Source organism: Artibeus jamaicensis, unplaced genomic scaffold, assembly GCF_021234435.1.
Source record: "Artibeus jamaicensis isolate MK-2021 breed Jamaican fruit bat unplaced genomic scaffold, CSHL_Jam_final contig_518, whole genome shotgun sequence".
NCBI classification, from domain to species: Eukaryota; Metazoa; Chordata; class Mammalia; order Chiroptera; family Phyllostomidae; genus Artibeus; species Artibeus jamaicensis.
The window spans coordinates 5,402,891-5,428,005 of record NW_026521870.1 but is presented as its reverse complement, the minus strand read 5'-3'; the positions used below and the strand labels follow the sequence as shown (position 1 = coordinate 5,428,005).

The 25,115-nt window shown below is 33.5% G+C and overlaps 1 protein-coding gene and 1 non-coding gene across 8 annotated transcripts in view; one reads left to right on the top strand and one right to left on the bottom strand.

Moving 5' to 3' along the window:
* Positions 1-25,115, bottom strand: part of CD36 (CD36 molecule) — an 83,746-nt gene that overhangs the window by 17,866 nt on the left and 40,765 nt on the right. For 3 of the 7 annotated variants that reach the window (XM_053668919.1, XM_037137018.2, XM_037137020.2), the window contains 5 exons: positions 21,861-21,941; positions 14,965-15,058; positions 14,275-14,468; positions 4,540-4,700; positions 300-447 (listed from right to left, as the gene is read on the bottom strand). In XM_053668919.1, the coding sequence (XP_053524894.1) occupies positions 300-447; positions 4,540-4,700; positions 14,275-14,394 (429 nt within the window). In that variant the 5' untranslated portion in view covers positions 14,395-14,468; positions 14,965-15,058; positions 21,861-21,941. Of the gene's footprint in view, positions 1-299; positions 448-4,539; positions 4,701-14,274; positions 14,469-14,964; positions 15,059-16,079; positions 16,103-21,860; positions 21,942-25,115 lie in introns of those variants that run through there. The other 4 variants (XM_053668920.1, XM_053668921.1, XM_037137021.2 and 1 more) reach the window with 2 other exon arrangements.
* Positions 9,275-9,381, top strand: LOC119043136 (U6 spliceosomal RNA). Its single transcript, XR_005081368.2, has one exon. It is a non-coding gene; the product is annotated as a U6 spliceosomal RNA (small nuclear RNA).

Sequence of the window (25,115 nt, the reverse complement as noted above, 5' to 3'; positions counted from 1 at the left end):
AAAAACTGCATCTCCAAAACTATTCCCAAATCTTGCCAGAACTAAAAGTAGAATTTGTCTAGTCCCTAAATGAATACATTTGAGTGCAGTTTCAACCACAAGGAGAAGACAGTCAAAGTTAAGCCCCGTTTTTTTAATGTTACACTTTAAGTGGTTGATTCAGTTGATTATTTCATCTTTTCTAATGACCAAAATTTAATCTATATAACAACCTAGGAATAAAATAAATACTATCAATTGATAGTTCTACTAATGATTTTAGAGTAATTCGAAAGAAATAGCTCTGTTTGTCTACTCACAGCTACAGCCAAGTTGAGAACAGTGTAAATGTCATTCTCTGATCCAAATGACATTGATGGTACGAAGATGGCACCATTGGGCTGCATAAAAGAGACTGTGTTATTCTGAAAGTCATGGGTTACATTTTCCTTGGCTAGATAGCGAACTCTGAAATACAAAAGTGAATAAAATTCAACATGGTTGTTTTAAGTGAACATTAGTTCTCAAATGCTATTCATTAGTGCAACATTTTTTTTAGTATGTAGACTATGTCAGAAATAATGCTAAACAATTAGGTTCAAATGGTAAAGATGTCAGTGCTGAGTCTCTAGCAAATTAGAAAAGGGGGTCTTAAATTTGCCTAGCAGGGAGAGAAGTAATATGAGTAAATACAGAAGTTTACACAGAGCCCATGGTAAAACACAGACCAGGTACAAATCTAGGCTTGGCATGGACATGGTACAGATAAGGGTCAAGATACATTTTGTAGCAATTCCATGTAAGAGGTCTGAATTACAAAGAGAAATTCAGTTAGGTGAAATATGTTAGAAAGTGGAACATAGAAGGTAAGAAAAACATAGTGTATTTTTAGAAATTCGAATGATTGAATTTGGTTGAATTATAAAGTGAGAGGAAGGATAATTTCCTTGCTCAGACCACTTTCTTTCCCCTTCCCATATATTAAATGCTGATTAGTTCTAAGCTCTTGGCTCTAACATCTCTAGGCTTCAAAGTACCAACTACATTTTGTAAGTGTGTTGAAGAATGAATATTATGGAGAAAAATATTTTAACTTACAAGATGATCACTGAGATGAAATAATATATACATCATTCATTGCACTATCATATATTTGAATGTGTATGATGTAAGGTGAGTAGATAACTAAGATAAAGAGTGAAAAAAACGGAAGTAAAATGTAAAAAACAATACTCTTTGCTCGGGTATAACAAAAATGTAAATTTCTATAGGGTATGAATTATGAGTGTATTCTGACCTCAGCACAATGCCTGGTGCATGATAAGTTCTTATTAAATATTTTTGAATGAATAAATTAATTAATTAATGGGCCTCATTCTTTCAAAAGAGAACTGCCCCTGCCTGGTGTGCCTCACTGGGTTGAGTACCTGCCAGCCTGTGAACCAAAGGGCCACTGGTTCAATTCCCAGTCAGGGCCCATGCCTGGCTTGTGGGCCAGGTCCCCAGTAGGGAGTGTGCGAGAGACAGCCACACACTGATGTTTCTCTCCTTCTCTTTCTCCCCACTCTCTAAAAATAAATAAAAAGCTTAAAAACACAGAACTTCCAATCATCTAGAAATATTTTATTTTTAATATAATTTTATCAAAACTTAATTATTTAATCTTATTTAGGTACTGAAGGCAAACAAGAAATATAAAAATCTAAAACAGTACCCAAGACAGTTAATTGTCTAGTAGACAATTACTATTTTCTTCTTATATAACTGTATTTTTAAAATTACATTATATATTATTAACATTTAGAATTGAAATACTACAATCTTCAGGAACATATATGTATCTGTATTAGCTAAAATATTTTGACCTAAATGCTAGAGCTTATTTACATTGTACTTATAACATTATACCAGTAGATGGCACTCACTGAGAGAAAATCCTTTAAACTGAGGCTTGTTATTAGAATGTGCTTTTAAAACAAGAACATAATCATTTTTTGTTGTTGAAAAATTACAATGTATACAGGTTTCGGAAAGCATTGGCTAAGAAGGTCAAAGGAAGAAATTCCCCTTATATTTTGCCCGAAAGTGCTTTCTTTGTATTCCTGCCAAAACAAAGTAACAAAAATAAACAAACAAATAAATAATAAAGAATAAAAAACGTTTGATCTGTGAATATCCTGAAGGAACTACTAAATATTCATAGAGATTATAGAAATGGTGTAGGTTGAAATATATGTAATTAAGATTTCAATCCTTTGACCTATGTCATATTTATCAACAAAGTTTCATGAAAGTCACTTAAGGAGCCATTGTCCAAATGAGCCTGTGATTCTGCATGAGAAAGAATACCCTTCTACACGTCTAATTTACACTGGATTTCGAGCATAATTCAGGAGGAGGTGGGGTCACCTGAACAGATGGAAGGTTCGCAGGCTATTAACTTTTTCTGAAACGTGGTTTTCCCATTGTTTACGGCAACCTAACAGACACTAGTGACTCGATTTTGGTGACATGGAGACAAGATGACTCCAACATGATCAGAAATCCCTGTAACACTATTACATAATTAGAAGATTATTGTTTATAAACATTAACTGCAAACCCATCTTCCCTTCTTCAACCCTCCCATCACTACCTGTACAAATGAACCCAGTCTCTCGAATCCCACCCTTCCCTTTTGTCCTTTAGGGTCAGAGGTTAGAGCCTCGAGGAATAATATAGTGCTCGTCGGCTATCAGAGCGGGACTAGCACTAGATTCAATATGTTGACTGTTTCCCCATATTACAAGTAAAATCTGTAAAGTGAAAAAAAAAAAAAAACCTCCCCAAAAACGTAAAAATATAAACAGGAAACATAAGTTTTCAAATTCTAACACTTATTCTCTTTCCTCACATGTATTCAATTTATCAGGCTATGATTTTTAAACAATATGCTTTTATGTTCATTAGGTCACATGTGAATTCTAGATTTTCAAAGGGACACATCATAGCTACAACATTTTTGTAGGCTTTTGATAGTAACATAAAACTATAAGCTTATGAAGAAATAAAAATACTTTCTAAGGTAAGCTTTTGTTTTCTAACAACAAAAGCCAAGTTTTCTTTGGCGGAGTTGTAAATAGTCACAGACATGAGCACACAGAGACCAGAGACTCGGGCCCCCGCTGTGTTCTGTGCTATTACAGCTCCACCCTCGCTGCTCTCCTTACTCCATTAGGACTGGAGTGTGAGCTGTCCACTGAGAAACGTGATGCATAGAGAGAAGAACCTTATACAATGTGGATGACCTAAAACAAATAATGTACTTAAATTACGAATTATAAAAAATGACTAAGATACATATTTTGTAGTAAGAACTGATCATGTTGTCTAACTAATTGTAATCCTTGAGGAAAAAAATCACATACTTGTATACCAAGCGATTCAGTGGAAATCAATTGTGTTCCCATGCGGATCTGTAAACACACACCTGATCCTTGGTGAAGGTTAGTGATTTAACACCTCATTCTCTCCCATTTTTTACTTTGATAGTGGGGGAAAAAGATAGTCTATAACTTAATCAGGAGAAAATATATGCAAAAATCTGGGAGTCACCAGTTTCTAGCTCTGTGTGAACATGAACAAATCCCATCCCATCCCTTGGTGTCGGTGTTATTTAACTACAAAATGAAAAGTTCTGGCTGATTATTTCCCTTTAGTTCTAATAGCCCAAGATGCTGTCTGGAAGTGTGCTCAACTATTAGGAATGTAGGATAAAGATATAGCATATTCAGTCTCACTACTGGAATAATATATAATAATGAATATATAACACTGAATATGTAATATATAATTTACATTTATATGTGTAACATATATATTTGCATTTATTTATATATTTACTTATGTGGTATATTAAAACATATGATAGTGAATTAATAGAGCCCTCCCTTTGACGTGAAAATTAGATTAAATAGAAATCCTTAGCAGGCACTATAGTTATGTAAAATAAACATAATGCTGTGGTTCTCAAATTTGAGTGTGTATTGGAATCCCCCAGAGGGGTTTGGAAAGCTTATTGCTGTTTCCAACCCAAGAGTCTTTGATCCATTTGGTGTGGAGTCTGAGAATTTGCATTTCTACTAAATTCCCAGGTGCTTCTGATGCTACTGGCCATGGGACCACATTTGCAGAACCTATACAGCCTATCCATTCAATTAAAAAATTAACGATTTTTAAATTAAAATGCTTCCGTTTTAAAAATTCTGAGATTTTTTTCCTATCGGCCATTCATGGTGCACAGTTGTTGAGAATATATTCCACAAGTTTAAAACACCTATAACTTCTTAACTGTAGGACAGTTATTTGATGCTAGTCAATTTATACTAAAATCTGTATTTCTTATAAGCATTAAATCCTTACATTAGGCTTTAAATAGGCAGAAACAAAATATTCGATGTATACCATTGGCAAGATAGTGTGAGTGCATTTCAAATCAATGGCATTTATTAAGCGGAAGTCTCTGTCACAGATCCATAGGATCCACAGAGGAGTGATGCTTCCTTGTGGGGACTTACTCACCTGTACGTGTAAGGCCCCATTTGCTTAACCTTAATATTGCTGCTGTTAAGCATCACTTCATCTGGATTTTGCACATCGTAGATCCAAAACTGTCTGTAAACATCTGTGCCTGTTTTAAGCCAGTTTCCATAAGCAGTTGTACCTTCTTCAAGAACAACTTCCTATTAAAAAAGAAAAAACAAGTTTGGGTTATTTCTTGGTAGTAAGGAAGGGCACTTCTGGGCATTTTAACCTTTAGTTAGCCAATGAAAACACCATGAGTAAGTGCTATGTACATGAGAACCTTTGCAATCTTGCCACACACTTGCAATAGAAGTGTTTCAACAAAATATATTATAGCAACTTCTTTAGCTAACCTTTTACACAAAGAATCTGTGTGTAATACTACACGCGTCTGTTGATCTTAAGGCCAGCTATTGTCAAGCCTTACAGAGGGACTCTATGGCAATATTACAACAGTTAGTAACACAATTTACTAGGCAAATTTTATTAAAGCTGTTCTGAAATGTTCTTATCCAGTATAACATCACCTTTTCTTCTGCCCTCAGTGCTTTGGATTGATGAGGCAAAACAGAAAAACTGAGAGAAAAATCTAGTGGTAACGGAAGCCTTTTTCTTTTCTTCAAAACTTGGACACTTCGGGAAATAATCACTTAACATTTATTAAATTAAGAAAACAGATGCTTCCAAATAAAAAACGCACAAATATGACTCCCCCACTTCAAAATCATGCTCAGTATGGCTTTCTAAACTCCCAATATACTTGCAGCAACCCAATGATACTTTTTCAAAAGTTACAACAATCAAATTTTTCAAATCCTCACCTGAGGATATATTTACTGATTTCAGAGGAAGGAAGAGAGAGAGAGAGACATTGATGTGAGAGAGAAACATCAGTTGGTCGTTTCCCATACTTGCCCCAACCAGAAATTGAACTGGCAACCTAGGTATGTGCCTTAACAAGGAATCTCACCCTCAACTGTTTGGTGTATGGGATAATGCTCCAATCAACTGGCCCACACTGCCAGGGCTAATTCATTATTATTAGATTACTATGTTTTAAATAAAAGTGTTAAATAAGGAAGTTGGCCTACTATTCTTTCATGAAATCCATTAAAAATTGTTGATGCCCTTATGTAGTAGAAAAACAATGCCAGTGATAGAATCAGAAACCCTACATTAGAAAATTGTTCCTTTTTTTAGGAACTGTGGGACTGAGTGGAAAGTCATCAAATCTCTCAGGGTTAATTTCATTTTCTGTAAAATAAGGGAGTTTCATTTTTTCTCCAAATTGCCTTCCACAGATTTCACTCTCTGAGCTGGAAGCTATTGTACCTACTGCCAATGAAGGTGATTTTGTAGCAGGCAGTATTTCTAGTTAAAAACCTCGGACAAAATGCCCAGATGGAAAGTTTCAACTTACCTTAGTGTGCTAGAGGAAGAGGAAGAAAACTAGGGATCAGGAAGGGACATTGGATATTATCATCACATTTTCTAAGAAAACATGCTGGGGCCCTGAGAAACCAGGTAGCTGGCCCAAAGAAAACTTAGGCATATCATAGAAGAATCACACAGAGAATCCCAGGCTCTGACCCTTAGACTAGTCCTCTCTTACCCTACTCTATTACTTTTTTTCCTGTCCCCTCTGTATGTAGTTGGTAAAAGTCAAATTGACTTTCATATTTTCAGGAAACTTTACTTATTGCTTAAAGCAGAGAAGAAGGGAATTCCTTAGAGAAGAACACAGCACCAATCTGAAACACCATTACAAAATCCTTCTGTTGCAATCATCTACACTGGGTATACTGGAGTTGCTGAAGTGTTGGTAGACCCTATTACTTTTACCACCAATTGTCCTTGAAAAACTTCCATTTGGTCCCAGAAAGTCTGATTTCCATACTAACAAGCCCAATATTAAGACAAAATTACCTATGGATAATGTATTATGGCTATTTTTCTAAGTGTAAAGATGTTTAATGAGGATGTTGAAGGTGAAATCTATACAGAAGCTGAGAGATGTATTAATTTACCCATTTCAAGAGACTTACACACACACGGACCTATTCATCTACATGTTACTCTTCACACTCTAAGAATCTTAAGGACTAATGCAATATCAATTATTTAACATATACCTCTCTAGGCAGATATTTTATTTTAGTTCTTAATGAAGGAAAATCAATAAGAGCTTACAGAATTGAAAAGAGACTGTGATAGAACGTTCTTGGCAGGACAGAATACATCCCTAACTGTAATGCATATGTATTTAACACCAGAGGACAAAGTGTAATATGCCTTTTCTCTAAGAGCCACAAGTCACTTTGCCCTAACCATTGATCTGATGATATTTTTAAATGGCAACGTTGAAACACACACATTTAAAATACATGCATTGAATTATCAACTGTGAAAGTTAGCATCATCTAACCCCACCCATTTTTTCAGAAGTAGAAATGGGTCCTAGAGAAAACAGACCTCTGGTTCAGTAACATATAACAATGTAGTAGCTGATAATATAGAGACCAGATATTTTTACTACAATTTTGTGCAGTTTCCACAGCATCATGATTTGTTTAATGACAAAGAAAAATTTTAAAGCAGTCAAAATAGGACTTCATTTCCTCTGGTCCCAACACTACTCTATGTATTAGGAAATTGTACAGCCGCTCCTTGACTACCAAGACTAGATATGTCACAAGTACTTTTCAAAAAGATTTTATGTCCTTTGTGAATTTAAAAGGCCTTAATTTAAATTGGACTTGGACTATCTGGACTATTTTGCAAATCTTTCACTAAATTTGAAGTATGAAGCTGATCATGACATGCCCAGAAAAAACAATGTAATTTAAGATTGTCTCATTTGGTTGATGCATGCACCAGTATCTGTCCCTGATTTTAAAATATACAGACTACTCAGCCACAGAAATGGCTGGATTCCAACCTGATGACTCATGTGGCATGGTCTCCAGTTGGGTTTGAAAGACATTGACCATGAAATTTCTATTCTGTTTCATTAATTTGAAGGCAGACATTTTTGACAGTAATATCTTCTATCTAGTCACATGCTTACTTGATTATTGCTATTATAAGGAAACAGTACTATGCAACTGACAATTTTAGTATATATAATTATTAAAATGCCTTTGATATTTTCCCATGTGTGGAGTATGAAGGCATAGCTATAGAAGATATGTTGCTCAAAGATATTGTAAAACAGTAAGAAGGAAAGAATCATGGATAGCAAATTTTAATCTATAAGTTAGATTTCCTTATTGTACCCTCACACTGACCAAGCACAGTGGCTTTTTCCCTCAAAGCACAGACTGAAGTGGTAAAGAATGAATCTAAGATGCTATGAGTTTGATCCTCAGTTTGGTCATGTACTAACTATTTAGACTCAGGCAAGTAACTAAATTATTTTGTACCTCAGTTTTCTCATCTGTAAAATGGAGATAATAGCATTAAACCATATGAAATTAGTACTTCTGAAAGTCAGAATTAACTGACTATAACAGAATTAACAGAATATAGTTTAATTATATAATTATCCTCATAATTTGTTACAAGTGTTAATAAATATAAACTCTTAGAATAGTGCTGATACTGTTAGCCCATGTAGCATTGAACACAGTATTTATTAAACATATTCGCTATTATCACTATACAAATTCTATCTATTCTTTAGGAAAAAATGCTAATATCATTTACTTCTAAACTGTTCTAACTGGTTTGTTTATATTACTTACTAGCTGAACAAGCCATGTGACAACAACTTATGTAACATCCTGTGAAACTTGTTTTTCTACTACTTAATCATTCCACATTTGTACTCCAACTAAATCAAAACTTCCTTAAAAAGCAGAACATACTGTAGTAGGTAATCTTTTTCTCCACACTCACCAGCACAATTTACTCCATTAGAACCATTACAAGCAATTTCCCCATGTTCAAAAGTGTTTCTCATTTTCACACGCACACGTGTGTGTGTGCACGGGGAGAAAACAAGGGACATTAGAATATGAGTGGTGCCAAATCAAAAACTGGCTTTAGTCTCAGATTATCAAGTTATCAATGAATACCCAGGATAAAATGTACTAAATCTGATTGAATTAAGCTTTCTAAAACCCCCAAATTAGCCTGCTAGAATGTATGTAAGAACCTAAAATGGGAGATTTGTATATTTGTCATGAAAAGTAAACTGTGTCGATATTACTCTGGGCTAGAGGAAGAAGATTATATATTCCTCCCTGCTATTTCTTGAAACACTGATTTTAAGTGATTTTATTGTTGTTAAAATAAAAATAGTTCTAGCATTTAATCCATTTTTTACTGCTATATTCATTTAAGATTTGTTTTGGATTCTTTCATGTACTCATATGTTGTCATTAAATTTTTAAAAAGTTTATGTTCTTTAATGACTAATACATCAGGCATTTCTTTTTGAACATTTTAGATACTATAAAAATGTACAAACTATTTTATTATATCTAGAAATATTATAAGCATATGTTATGACATTAATATAAATGTAAATTAATTTATATTATTAAAATGTGATCTATTGATTCAAAAATTTAGTCATTTTATGAACATAAACAGTTATTTTAATTTACTAAGCATTTATTACAAGCTACTAAAAGTTATTCTTTTCGAGAACTGGAGGAAGAAAAGGAGGGTATAATTAAATGATGATATAATTGAATATTAGTCTTTTAATAGATCAATAAAAAGAAAAGTGCTCGCTTTGGCAGCACATAGAGTAAAATTGGAATGATACACAGAAGATTAGCATGGCCCCTGTGCAAGGATGACACGCAAATTCATGAAGAGTTCCATATTTTGTAAAAAAGAAAAAACGTATTTCCTTCTTGGTGTTCTATAGTTAATATAATAGGGAAACTAAATTAAAATTTACTTAAAATCATTTATGCGACACAATATTCACTAAATTTTTATCAAGTGAGATAAACAAAGTTGAGTGACAGATGATCTTGTAAGTGGTGGCAGAACTTTGCCCTTTTTCAAAGTGACCTGGTAGTTTCCATATTTCTGGCAGCTTAGGCCATTGACTTCCAGTCTCCCTAGCAAGGCTGCATAAACATACTGACTTGACACAAGTCTATTAAGAACCACGGGATAGAATGTTGATAAGAAGGTTTTCTGCTATAATGTATAAAAAAGAAGCATAAAGCCCCTAGAAAACATTCCGTGTAAATAAAGAGTGAAAAATATATGCATGGCCCTTGCTGGGCGGCTCAGTTGGTTGGAGCAGAACCCTATACCTCCTCCAAAGGCTGTGTGTTTGGTCCCTAGTCAGACCATATACCTAGGTTGTGGGTTTGATCCCTGTTCGGAGCGTGTATGGGAGGCAAATGATCGATGTTTCTCTTTCACACTGATGTCTCTCTCTGTGTCTCTGAAATCAGTAAACATAGCCTTAGATGAAAATTAAAAAATACACACACACAGGAAGGAAAGTAAGCTATTTCAGACCATTTCAAATTCTGGTATCAGAGTGTCATCTTTTAGAACTAGAAAATATCATAGAATTCTGACTTTATAGTTTATAAATAACAGCAATATAAGATGATCTTCTGATATTTTGCAGTTAAACACTTTAATTTTTTTAATGGTGCTTGTGTACAGGTAATAACTTTTTCCAAGGTGCTATTAATTAAAGGAAGAAAATAATCTTCAATGAGTTTTAATGGCAAACAAAAAACTGACCAGTATGAAAACTTGTGTGAGATATTCGTAAAACAACGGCGTTAACCTAAGTGCTCCTGAAGCTGGTGTAAGACACCTGGCTCTCTGAGTTTGTACCTAATTCAGACATTTGACTTTTACTATATGCTGGACACATGCATATGCCAGCCTCATTAAAAATATAGCTTTGTAATACTAAAGGAAAAATAAAAGAATCTTATTTAAGCAAATAAAACAGTCCCAATATCTTTATATGGGTAAAATTGTCAAACTCAACATGGATAATAGAAATGTGAGACGAAAATCGGGCTCAGTTGTAAATGGACCACAGACCCTGATCATTGAAGGGATTCTGATAATGGCTTGTGTCGAAGGGTACATAGTTGGGATACAATGCAAACTATTTTTAATAGGTTTTTTGGAACTCATTTTTCTCTCAGATTTCAGTTTTGTATCCCTTCCTCCTTCCAGAGCCTAGATTCATACTATTCCCTTTAGTCTTGCAAAAAGTTGCACAGAAAACCCTCATTTCAAAACAAGAAGGGAAAACACTCTATTCTGTATTTCACCCCCTCTTTTGACCCTATTCTACTGAAGTCATACTCCAAAATCTGACCATGTTTTAACCATTATTTCCTTAATTTTCTTTTGCCTGAGTACATTTCATTCTCTTTCCTGGGGTTCTGGTTACCTATTAGCTGCCAAAATATTATACTCTTGTTTTTATTTCTTCATATAAAATTATTTCTTTCTCTTTTCTGCTTTGTCTTTCACCACCAAATTATGCACAAATCATATAGTGATTTCTCTGCTCCTTTGTTTCTACATTCAAGCTCTCTGGCAAGCAAAGGTACTATTTAGTTTTATCTGTAGTCTGTATAATAATGGTAAAAATCTATCTGAACTCTGACCTTTGAAATAGGTACTGATGTTCATATGAAACTATTCATAAAATCTCTGTGTTGCAGTCTCCCAAGGTGTACATTTCACTCGGTAACTTGACTGGATACAATGTAGTTTGTACTCCTCTCTCTTCTTAGTCCCTCCATTCAAATGGCCACAGCATCTCACTACCCATCAGTTCTTTCTATGAACTGTATCCCACTGGAATAGATGGGCTTTATTACAAAATGTGCAAAGATTAAAGGAGAGTCACACATGCTCCTTGAAAGTGGTCATGCCCTACATGTTTTTTCCTTCTTTTGCTCTTTTGGGTCTTCTCACTTTCCAACACTTTCCTATTGTAGATGGAGTACAAGACTGGTGTATCAACTAGTTTCTGCCCTGAGATTGCCTAAGTTTGGAAACTGGTTCCTCCTCCTTTTGGCTAGGTCAGCTGGCAAGTTGTTCTAAGGTCTTGTGACTATAAAATGGGTAAAATAATAATAATTTCTTATAGTATTTATGAACATTAAATAAATTATACATATGAAACTCTTAGCACCACTAAATAAATTCTAGCCATTTGATGACATTGATCTCCAACTGCAGGTTTTGTTGCATCTTACACACCTACCAGAAAACGTACATCAACAATGATTAGCTATACATAATTAAATATTCTTCTGCTTCATGTTCAAAGCATTTTAAATCTCACCCCATAATGTTGTCTCTCTAATCATCCCTTGTTAACCCCATATTTTTGGTGCATCTTCTATATTCTTCCTTTCTTCTTCACAATATTCAACTGAACTTTCACAACTTTTCCATAATGTTAATCAATCCTTTCATGCCTGTAATTGCAGCTTTCTCTGAACTTCAAAATTCTACAGTTCTTCAAAATCCAACCCAAATCTCACCTTCTTCCAGAAGCTATTGGATACACTGAAAGTTTTATTTCTAAATAGCATTTATGTTTTCATTTACACATTATAGAATTCAGTCCTAAGAGTCTCACACATTTCTACTTTTTTTTTTACAATATGCTTTCCCCCCAGTTTAATCTTAAATTTGTTGAAAAAAATTTATTTTATTCTTTTAGTCCCTATAGAAGAGCAAATTTTTAATGTCTCAAAACTTATTTTCTCAGGTTTAGTTATTATGAACATAGAAATAAATATTTGACAATTAAAATAGATGCTAGAAGCTTGTCTGCCACCTAACAGAGAGTCTATATGTACTAATATTGCTGCAGGAAGAAAAATTATGATCAATAATTAGCTACTGATCATCAGTTATGTATCCAAAACAAATAGTCTCAGTCTAAAACACTGTTCAGCGGGAGATCATTGTGATACCCCTATTCTGGAGACCTTTCCAAAAGAGGAGTTGCTGACTATGTGCTAGTGTGCACACTGAGTCTGTCTCTCTCCACAGGAAGTCCAGGAGGGAGCACGGTTTACAGAGTGGTCAGCAAACACAAAGCCCATTCACACTGTTACATAAGCTTTACCTCGCTATTGTCTGTCTGTCTCTATCAAACTACATCAAAAGTAACATCAAGAAAATTGGGAATTCCAAAGAAGGAGATGACATTCAATTGATAATATTTTTTTTCAGTGAAATTCATAGTACTGAAGATTTACAATTTGTTAGTGACAGAAAGGCCAGAAATGATTGTATTATTATGGAGCAAGTATATCATGCAAGCATAAGAACCTAAAAATGTCCTATATTTTTATCTTTATAGTAAAATGCCAGCTATAATGGTACAATGAGATGATTTCTTTTAATTTTAAAACCTTCATAATTTTAGCTAAAGAAAGACATATCAGAAAATATAACTTTTCATTATGAATGACTATACTTAAACGTAATTCTTCATAATAGTCAATTAAGTCAATGCTTCAGTGAAATAGAATGGATGAAATATATTTATAAATATAAATATTTATATTTCTGTTAAGAGCAAGAGGCCAAGTGTTGATGAATGGGTAAGGGAGATAAAAACATTGGCAGTAACAGAAAGTTCAGTATGAGTTGGTAGGTGTGGCCCATTTTTCGGTTTAAATCTTGCTGTTCTCCACTGTGCAGTCTACTTATTAACACTCTGTCTAAGCCACTGACATCTAACCAGGCCGAGAGCTGAGGCTGGTGCTCAGATACGTTTTATTTGGCCAGAATTATGTTTTGAAAAAAGAAACATACCTGGCTTCAGGTAGACACACATTCTCAAGTTCACAATAGTTCCCATCCATTTTATCTTGTTCTTTGTAGCTTCCCTTTTTTATTTCTTATCTTTAATTCTGTCTCTAAACTTCTGAAGCCATTTGAACTCGCTACCCCTGGTTTAGGACTTCAGCAGTCGGTGTATCCTTACCCTAGTCTTCCTTCCTCCGCCAGTTAACACTGGTGAGTGTGAAACTGAGTAGAAGCTGCTAGGGTGGGAAATAAATGTTAGTTTGTTGTACAAACCTCTGTAACTTAGTAACAACTAAAGTCTGCTTGGTGCAGAGACACGGGGACATGCCCTAAATAACACTTCTGAAAGTATTTCCTAAGAGTCAAACATGAAGCTTTATAAATAGGAAATATTTGTAAGACAAGCATGTTTTATTACAAATATTATAAAAAGCAGTTTACCAAATAAAAAATAGTTTACCCGTTTTACTAAAAACTCCTGATTCATTATGAAACACAATTATGTTTCAGTGACTATATAATATGTATTTATGTATTCATATATGTTATGTATTATAAATATAGATATATACTTTTCTCAGTATTAACCAAAGTACATCTACTGTTTAGACTTGTACCCTCACAAAATGCACTTACCTATTTTTTATTCAAAGGCATGCCATCATACTCTTTAGACAGAAACAATTACTTCAATAACCTGTGTACCTATTAATAGCTTTTATCAGAATTTAATATTTATACTTAAGGCAGCAATTCATTCTTGGTAAATATGCATTATAATTTGAACATTTTTCTATCATGCACCATTGTGGTGGTTCATAATCACTTTTGTATTGAAGACACAAAGTTGCCAGTTACTATGAAATGTAAAACAGGTACTCAAAGAAAATAAGGGATGGAAGATAGAATGAATCAGAATGAGGAAAAAAAAATTTAGGCTACTTGTACCTTTTTAATTGTCTTCTCAATCAGCATGTCTCCAATGGGCATTAGAATGCCTCCCAGCACAGCTAGAACCGCACCAATGACAGCACCAGTGATGAGCCCACAGTTACGATCACAGCCCATTTTTCTTGTTGAGGAGGAAAATTAAGGTTCAGCACCTGCTTCTTTTAAACTCCCAGGTTCCAAGAGCTCTGGTTCTATGATTGGAAAGAGGCCATAAAGCAGAAGCTTGAATATCAATGCAAACAGATCAAAGTTCAAAGAAAACAAAGTACTGAAACAGATTATTTTCCCAGTTGTCAAGAAGCACATACTTTTCTTTTTGTTTTAAAAATGGATGTTCTAGATTAGACCCTCCCCTTTCTTGCTTTTTACTACCTACCAGTGGTAGAAATTAAAGATATCATATACAGCATTTCTTCAAAAACTCTCCTCTTCAATTTTCTTCTTAGGGATATGTAATGTTGAAGCCTTATCTAGGGACAACATGCTTTACTTGTACTTTCACCCTCAACTATCTTTCCTCAGCTGGTGCAACTTGGTTGCATCCTCACCCTCTATCTGGCTTCTCAGCTCAAGTAGCCATCCACACCCCGCCTGGAGATCTCCTACAGACCGCATGTGGGGGGACTGATGACTTCTCCATCTAAGTGCTAACTAAGCAAGTATGGTAAGACTTTTTCTTTACGATACCTTATTTGCAAATGAACAGAAAGGTGTGCACTTTACAGAAAGTAATCTGATGAGTCTCAGAAAGAATCAATTCTTTTAATCATTTGTCAGCTATCTGTTAAAACAAACAAACAAACAAAAAACATGGGTAAATTGGGAAAATACGATATTAGAAAATTAATACTAGAATAGTAATATCCAATTATCATTACTATGAAAGAAAATCCCATTTCATGACTACTGACCTCATGCCTAAGTTGTTTCTTGAATTGTTGAAAACACTGAAATATTTTGAAGAAATGTTCTTTACTTTCAATTTTATTGTTAATAATTAACTTTTGTATAGATTAAAGGTGCAAATAATCCAAAGAAAATATGCATAGTTTTAATGCTAAGCATTGCTTTGTTAATAGTCTCAAAGAATTTTTACATATTCATTTGCAATATACTTTATATTGTCATGGCAACTGATTCATGCCAATCCATTAAAATAAACTAGTTTCTGTCAGTATGTATTTCACCTCCTAAGTTTTTGTTCTTTTTACCATCTGGCTATTTCATAAAGATTGGCAGAAAACAATTGGTGGAATGAGTGAATCCTCTTGTAACAAGGTTGATGAGAGTTTATTACTTCTTACTAATACTTGAAACCACATTCATCTGAGCTTCATCACTGTAACAGCATTTTAAAAAATGGAGTGAACTTGACATTGATAAGCAGTCAGAATGTGCATTGTAGCTTATAAACATACCTTCCCACTTCAAAATGCCTACAGCTAAGGAAAACATAAATGCCAACAGAATGCAGGCTACAAAAAGAAAGTCATGACGGCATATTTTTGTCAACACTGTAAATGTAATAATAAAAATTACATTTTGTTATGGTCTCAAATTTCTCTTCACAGTTTTCTTTATCAGTTTTACCAGTCTTACAATTTTATTAGTATTTATTTCCACCTAAGGAACCAGTTAATTTTTCAAGAATATTATTTGCATAGCTAAGAAAATAATGGTAAGAAATAGAGAAAATATATATATATTTTCCAGAATGAAGAAAGTGTTACAAAATTTTTCCATGGCAATTTTATTCATTCATTTTTGGTTTTTCTTATCCATTGAGATATGCCTCTACTTACGCCTTATACCTGGGATACTTCCACTGTACATCAGGATGCAACAAAGCCAGTCACACTGAAGTCCTGGAGGTTAAGACACTTGCATAGTCACTGGTGTCACGTGTCTTTCAGATGGAAAATTACAAAAACCTAAACATGTGACTTACTTTTCCTGTTGAATTTCATCTCACTGAGCAAGTGGGGTTGGTTTTTTTATTAATTGCTTGACGGTCAAGTACGAAGAATAGCTTGCCCTCCCCTCTAAATCATACAACAGGCTACCTCTTACAGCTTTGGACAGGTTTGTCATAATACAACAGGCCAAGTTATTTAAAGCTGATAAAAGGACTGCATCTTATCAAGTAGAATTACCTTGCAAGGTATAACTGTATAGCACCTTAATTTTTTATTGAAGCATAATATTTTAAACAACCATAGTAATTGCTGAGTACAGGATATCATCCCACTGTTCTGTGTACTTTAAACAAATAACCATTTTCAAGATAGCTTATAAGGAAAATTTACTGAATGCCTGTTTCATAGTCAATCCCCCAGTGCTCATCTGCAAGTTATCAGTCAAATACGGGATCCAACTGGGTGTAACTGAGATTAGTATATCAGAGATTAAACCAAAAACTGATTTGCCACTCTTGATAGGAGACCATGGGCAAACCTTTTAATCACTCTATACCTCATTTTCCTCTTGTGTAAAGAAAAGAGCTAAAATCAGATCAGTTTTTAACTTAAGCAGCTTATCCAGTCTTCACTCAAATTCTTACATGGAAGATTAATAGACAGAATTTTTATGATTGCAGCAGTAGTGGGAACCTAGAGAATGTGATTTCTAACTTGGTTCCTCTGACACTCTCCTTTCCACCTTTAGAATGCTCTAGGACAATCCCCATAGAGACTGATGGCTTTGCAAGCCCATTTAAAAATTGAGACAGGAAATCTAGTGTCAGTACCCAGTTTTGTTAATATAACATCATGAATCAAAAAAAAAATACAACTCAAAGATTAAGTCATCCTTTTAGGAAAGTTATTTTATGTCCTATATAAATTTCACTACAAATTATATAATATCAGTGTCATTTGCAAATCTGACAAATGGAATATAAAATGATTTAAAAATTGCAATTCTATTGTTGCTGAAAGAGATACATGTGCATACATTTCCTCCTTTCCAGATTCTATGCCATACTGTAGTAGTGAATCTATCTGACTGATCCAGAATGTTCCTCTTTTATGAAAGCAGCTCCCTGTAGTGCAAGGAAGAGCTTCAACAAGGAGCGAACAGTCCCAAGAGCATCCACTTCAGGACTCAGGGAGCAGCTCATGTTCTCCAATGCCTCCCTTTCTAAACCTGAAAACTCACCATTATGACCACTAAGGACACTGGGCCTGCATATGTCAAGTAATGGGGATACCTGGGTACTTCCCAGACTCTGCCTCCTGTGAACTGAAAACTGAAGTGAAAGGTATACAATTACTGCTGCTGAATCAGGTTCATCAGAAAACAGAAATGTTGGGAAATTTATTCTGTAGAGTCATGTGGTTAGAAAGTTATTATAGTCCAACACTAGTCTGGATGATCTATATGCAAAGAAATAGGTATTAATCTGACATTGCTTTAATACTGATATTTTTGAGAAAGAAAGAGAGAACAAGATTAAGTTTATCTCTTTCAGATTTTTTGATTGACCCACTTTTGTTAACATGTTGTAAGTTTCCAACATTGTTTTCCTAAGCATAAGCAAAGTATTGGACATACTTGGGTTCATTTATTATTCTTCAGTAACTTGATATCATCATGAGTAATTAAGTATTGCTCCTGTAATTGCACTTTAACCTTATGCTTCATACCACAAAATTATGATCAGTTTTATTAAATAGAGGCAAAGGTCAACAAAACACATTATGTAATACATGTACTGAGAACATAAGGGAAAAGTTTGGGCTAGTAGCACATTCTATTCAATGGCTTTTCCACTCATGTTTACTCTCAGGAAAAAAAATGTAGTTTGTTCCCACTTTTCTTTCAAAGTTAGATATTGAGAACATGCAAATTTTGAATCTTATGCCCTTGGTCTTCTTAATAACACAGCTCTTTACATATTAAAATAGGTAGTTTATCTCACTTGCTAATTTGGGATTCTCATTCTTTATTATTATTTTTTCCTTCATATAGAATAGACATTTGTATCTTTAATAATTTGCTTCTTGCTTAAAATACCTACATTTAGAAAGCACAGATTAATCACAGGTAGCTAAACTAAAACTTATTATTGAGACTCCTGTAAGAAACAAGGAAAATAAGCTGTATCTTCTCAGTTTATAGATAATAATCCAATTCCTTTTGTAGAATTAGTGAGGGCATCTTATTCCCGGGGGATTTCCTGAAGGAATAAAGAATAGAATATTTCTTTTTCTACTGTCAACCCCCTAGAACATCTCTGGAATGAATTTATGATCTTTGTGCCTTTCCACTATGTTGAAAACCTAGTCATAGAAACTGAAAGACTGAGCCACCAGAAGTCGTTCCAATACATACGTCAGAAAGTCAGAAGATTCCCATTGTCAGGAACTCGATTCCCATGTGAGATAAAGCTGTGTTTTCTAAGAAACTCCACCCAGAAAAAATATGGCATGGCAAAACTTCCTGGGATGTGAACTACAAAACTTGAAGAATTTCGGGTTGCAAGATTTCTTGTACCATAAATGAATACCAGGACCTGAATGGTATTTTCTTACTCATGAGGGAGCAGTACCTCAAATTTCCTATTCTACTTGTAAGCCTTCCTTGCAAGTTCCTCAAAATAGAAAACCACACAGCTCTGTGTTCTTCACTACACACAGTTATTCTTTTGACACACAGTCTTCCCCACCTAATAAATATAGTCTCTGCTCACAAAACCCACTTTGAACTTTCACATAGAGGGTTGATTAGTTGAACATGTTGGATATAAATGATGGGAGTTAGCTTTTAAAATTAATTAAATTCCCTTTCGCACTCTTGTCCTATACCATATCTAGGTGTGTTGACAAAGCCGTGATTTCTCAGATTTGGTAAAGTTTCAGATTCAAATCCAAGTGAAATGAAATGGATTTAAGTCAATTCTTTAACTCTGGCTATAATTTATCATGTGGATAGATAAAGGGCTTCAGATAAGTACTTTATAAACTTCTGTTTTAAAGATAGAATTCTTCTTCCAAAGTAAATTTTACAAGAAAAAAGAAGACTCAGGAACAAAAGTGTGGTGATTATGGAGGGGGAAGAAAGGTGGAGGTGAGAGGGGATAAGGGGGATAAAATATAATAAAGTTATAAAAGAGTAAATTTTATATATAATCCCAATATATAAACATAGGTCAAAGAAAAACCATTCTGTTAAAAGGGGGCAGAAACTGTGACCATTTCCTGCCCCAGCCACGCCTCTCTTGGCCAAGGAGTCATCCTTACAGAACCAAGTGCTCTGAAGAGTGTTTTTAAAAAACTAGATTAATAGGTCTCAAACCTCTTTTTTATCGAAGTTACCACACAGTCTTTTTCATTTCTATGCACAATTCCATTCAAAATATCTGGAGATAAAAATATATAATAGAGAAAATGTATAGTATAAAACAATAATACACTAAATTGCACTTTTTGAATCTACAATATAAAACTTATTTTGATGGTAGTCTTAAATAACTAAAACCATTAAGTATACTGGACTTCATATATGAAAGGGTCTGTCTAGAAACAAGCCTGTCTTCTGGAATACTCTTTGGAGTACCTGATTACAGGGAAGACTCTGGCTTTGAAATGATGACAGTCATAGCTGCTTAGGTTTAGAGCTGTCCTTAAGCTTTGGACCCTAGACAGGAATGCTATTATCTATCTTCCACCCCAAACTCTACTATATAGTAAGATATTATAAGATTTGTAATGGTTAAGATTTTGGACCCTGAAGTCAAATAATTTGGTTTAATTCTGAGTCTTAATATTATAGTTTCCCTGTGACTCAGCTTTCTCTATGATGGGTATATTATACATGAAATAAGGTTGCAAATGTCAAATAAAGTTAAATGAGATATGTATAAAAATTCCTATCATAGCAAATGTTATTGTTATTTTGAAATGTTATAAAATGTTATATTAAACCACCATAGCATAATGTTAGTTCATATTTACCAAGTATTATCATAAACAACTGATAAATGCATATAGTTCCTGCAAATAGAAATAATTATTTGCAAAACAGTTAGGTTATAATATAATTGGATGAGATGCTTTATTCTTTTTATACACAGAAACTTAGAATGGCATTCAAATGAACAGAAAGCTACTAGGTTTAGAAAAAGCTACTGGAAACTTTTAGCCATGATTTAAGCTGGTGAACTAAAACACATTGTAATTAAATCAGAAAACAGTTACAAAATTAGTTTCTTCAGAAACAAAAAAAATCCATAAGATTCAAATGTGAGTAAACATAGCCAAATATTTGTAAGAAATAAATACTGCAACTATATTTTTGAGGTAAACTACAAAATTCTCAGTATAGCCTTTCCAAGTCCCTTTCCAGTTATAATTGTGATTTTCTTCCCATCCTAACTTATTATATGAAGACTGTGGATCTGATACATTGTTCTGGTTTCATAATGATTCTGATAAATTAAAAAATGTCTTCATATTTCTTCTTTCATAAATTTCAGTGAACCCCTAGAGTCTCTATATGATGAAAGTTTAAAAAAATTATTTTGGTTATTTTGTGAACCAATATTTAAACAATATTGACTTTACATTCACAAGACATTACTAACATAAAATTACATAGGAGTGAACTGAAAAATACATGCAAACAATTAAAAAATATATATTTTAACATGTTACTCAATTCCAATAACAGATTTATTCTAGAAAATTTATGCCACTTATAGTTATAAATAGATTTCCTTTACTGTAATTAAGTTGAAACTTTTCATTTCTTCATGATGATTTATGTTTTATTTATACTTGATCTCACCATTCAAGATAATAATTTTCTGATATTTGTGATAAGCTTCCTAAATAACCCAAACCATCAATTTTGGTTTATTTTTATTCTGCCACCAAATTTTATATAATTGACACTTGGGCTAGTGATAAAATCTAGAATCGTTATTTGGAATCAATATAATTTACCATTCCCAGAGCAGTTACGATGCTTATACATTAAAAAAAAATTTTAATAAGAACATACCCCAATACACACTATATATAACCATGTAGACAAAGTCAAGTTCACCAAAAATTGTGCCATTCAGATAGAGAATTAAATAAGCTAATGACTATATAAAGTAGTAGGTAATTAACAATTGCATACTAGAGAGCAAGTTCATATACAAGTGGCAAGTAATTTATAAGAACTGATCCTACTATACTGATTTTCATTTATGATGATTTTATTCATAATTTAAATTAAAAATCATGTTTGAATAACCTAAGTATGCAATGAAAGTTCCACAACAATCTTAACTGGATTGTAAATCATTTAAAATATTAGCAAATAAATGTTTACAGAAAAACATTTTAAACATAAAAAAGTGAAATATCTTTGACCACTAAACAAGATTTAATATTTTTTAAACATAAAATGTAGAAGATTGATAACTTGGACAATAACACAAACCTAATTTTAAATAAAGCCTAGTAACTAGAATAAAACAGCAACTACTTTTTGTTGTTGTTACATAACTTCTTAAGAGTGTTTATATGGTAGTGTCATTTCTTTTCATTTGTGAGATAGAAATCTTTTTTATTAAAATAAATCATATTACTTACCTTTAAAAAATCTAAGAAGAATTTTTCAATTAAATGCTCCAACATTTGAACAAATAATTCTTAGTAGGGCCAAATGGTATTCTGCAGAAAAAAATCTACACTGAAGCTCTCATTACAGAAAGTGTGTGAGTTTAAATATGCTTAAACACACACACACACACACACACACACACACACCACGTCAAATCCCAGTGAGTGGTTGGTTGCTAGAGATAATTAAAAAAAAAAAAAAAGAGGAAAGAAACCCACACATATCACATTACTGGCACGGCTGGACTGGAGAAGACCTATTACCTATATCTGAGATAATAGACAGCATTTTATTTTATTATATTTTTTTATTTTTGGCTATATTCCCATCCAAGTAAGTCAGAAGCCAGGGAGAAAAAAGGAACTAAAGCTGCCTCTAACGTGTTCTGTTTCACCACACAATCATTATTCCAAATGATGAACTGGGGGTACGAGTGTGAAAAGTGTAAATTAGGAAGGTAAATCAGAATTCCTCTTCTCTGTCATGATTATCTTGCTAAACTCATGAAGTTTAGAGAAAACACACTTTTCTATGCAGCCCTAATCTGAAGTGCATCGAAAATAATGATTTTGAAAATAGTTGGAGACTCTGTCACTCAACAAGGGTGACAGACTTTAAAAAAGGAAAGTCTATTGTTCTAACAGGAAGTGCTTAACTGTTTATCATTTTTTTCCTGTTAGTTTCATAAAAGTTTCATGGGTATAGCAAAATCCCCCTAAAAAATCAAAATATTAAATTTCTCTTAATTTTTCAGCCAAAATACAACTGTTAAATTACTTTTAAATAGAATTACTCTTTAAAATAACCTTTTATTATACATATACATATATTCCTGAATTAATTTAAAAGAAAGCCATTAATTTTAAATCTAATCAAAATAGAAGCCCTTGTGATTTGGGGTGGGAGGGTGCTCAGTAGTAAGAATCCATTTTTACAATGGAAGTTTTACAATCCCACAAGAAAAATCAAAATCTTCGGGTCAAATTCTCACCTATCAGACAGGCCTCTAAGTAAATGCTTCCAACTCAAACTTGAAATGAAGCAACTTAATGAAAACAAGCAGAAATATATTTAGCTCATTACATTGTATTTAAAGCAGTCCTTCCCATTGGCTTGCTCTTATTGTTCCTTCTGGGCATGTGGGAAATCCTATCATATGTTAGTAGTTCAATACAACTGAACAAAGGAATCCAAAGCACTCTTTTCTTTTTTTTCCCTCCAGCATTGCTCTCTTTTCCAAGGTATTTTTACTGACACATTTATTTAAAAATTAATAATGTTATAAAATACTTTAAATATTTGGGTTTTCCCCCAAATTTCAGACCACTTAGGGTAAAGTAGAAATGGTCTTGCATAATCTTATTATAATATGCTTTTCATTTTAAAAGAATAACTTACAGAGATTTTATTTGCCTGAAAAGATAATTTCTTTATAATAGTGACCTTCTATCTTTGTTGTATTAGTAAAACTATTCCATAATGAATATCATACTACTACTACATAGTAGCATAATAGCTAATTAAATACTTTGATTAAGCATATTAATTTTATTTATTTAAACTGCTTTGATATATTTTCTTCTCAACCTAATTCTCACAGGTGTGTACGTGCACACACACACAAATGCGACAATTCGGAAATAGCTACCAGCACAGGAGTTCGAATAGAATCTTTTCAAAACAGCATATCTTAAACATATTGAAAGAATAGTTAAATTAAAATGAAATATGAACAATATTAGAGAAAGGTATTTCAGAATAACTACATGCAAAATATCAATAGATGCCTAATTTGACACTGAACTTATTGGATAACTATTTATTCAGAAGCCTAATGCTACCCACCCAAATCTTCTGTTCCTGGAGTGGAAAATGTCACACTCCCAGGAGCAATCCAAAGAATCAAATCTACATTCCCAGAAGCAGCTGTTAAGTGTTCCATCCCGTAGACAACAGTTCCTGAGTAGCTTAGCACACAACACCCGGAAAGCACACAGCTAAGTAAAATCTACAACCACATATTTAGATTTTGAGCAAAATATACACCCTGAACAATAAGGCAGAGAAATGCTGCATCCATTTTAGAGTAAAGAATATTGAAGTTTTCATTTTTACAGGATTACATAGCCACAGTATTTTGAAGGGGTGTGTTTTATTACATGACAATAAACACTTGCCTTACGTAAATTCACCATAACCCTGGATAAATTTAGTAGAATGGAGGATAAAATTTTCAATGTAATAAAGTCAACTTAGACACAGATCTTTGGGAACTCTTCTTTTTGTGAGAGACCACATAGGGTTTGCATCAGAGAGACATGAGTGAATCCAGTTGTTACCAGACACTTGTTACAATGACTGGGGATTAGAAGGTAAATACTTATTCTTATTTTTTTTATTAAAAGTAGAGAAAACTCTGTAAGGGTGTAATAATAAGAACTAAATGAAGTGAGTTGTGTACAACACTTGACAGGTGTCTGATTACTAAGCACTCAAATGTGCATCCCTTCCCATTGGGTTCTTGTTCCTTTTCTCCCTTGTTTATTTTCTGTAAATGACATAACATAGCACCATGAGACATGCACCTGACTTATTTTCTAGCCCAGCCCCTGCATCTGTTAGAATGTTGGCTTTGTAAGGAGGGTGAGGAGGGACACACATTGTTTAATTCACTGCTGAATCTAAAGAGCCCAGACCAGGCTCAAGCTGGTTGAATGAATGAACTCACACAATGATTATCATAACCATAATAGTATTTCAAAGGGAGTGAGAATAACTAGAAACCTGGAGTTATTATGTTGCTTGTTTATACCATGATAACCAATGGTTTGACTGAGATAAAGAATTTGATGTGAAAGTGAGTGAACCTGAGTTTGAATTTGGCATTTATCACTTCCTAAATACTTTGTCTCTCTTAGTCGCAATGAAATATCTTCAGTTTTTTGGAATTTTTGTAATGATTGAGAGTGATAATATGGAGGACTTTGTGCAGAGCCTGATACTTAGTATTTGTTTAATAAATAATTGATATGGTGATCATTGTCTATTAAGCAAATTTTTATTTTAGAGTTTTATTAAAGTAATATGGACAACCAAGAAATATTAAAAATTATAGAAACTTGTAAAACAGGAAATCTCTTTTAACTCCCAATTCTATTGCTCCAAAGTAACCAATTTTAGTTAATTTCTCTCCACCCCAGGAATTTCGTGAATTTTAAACTTAC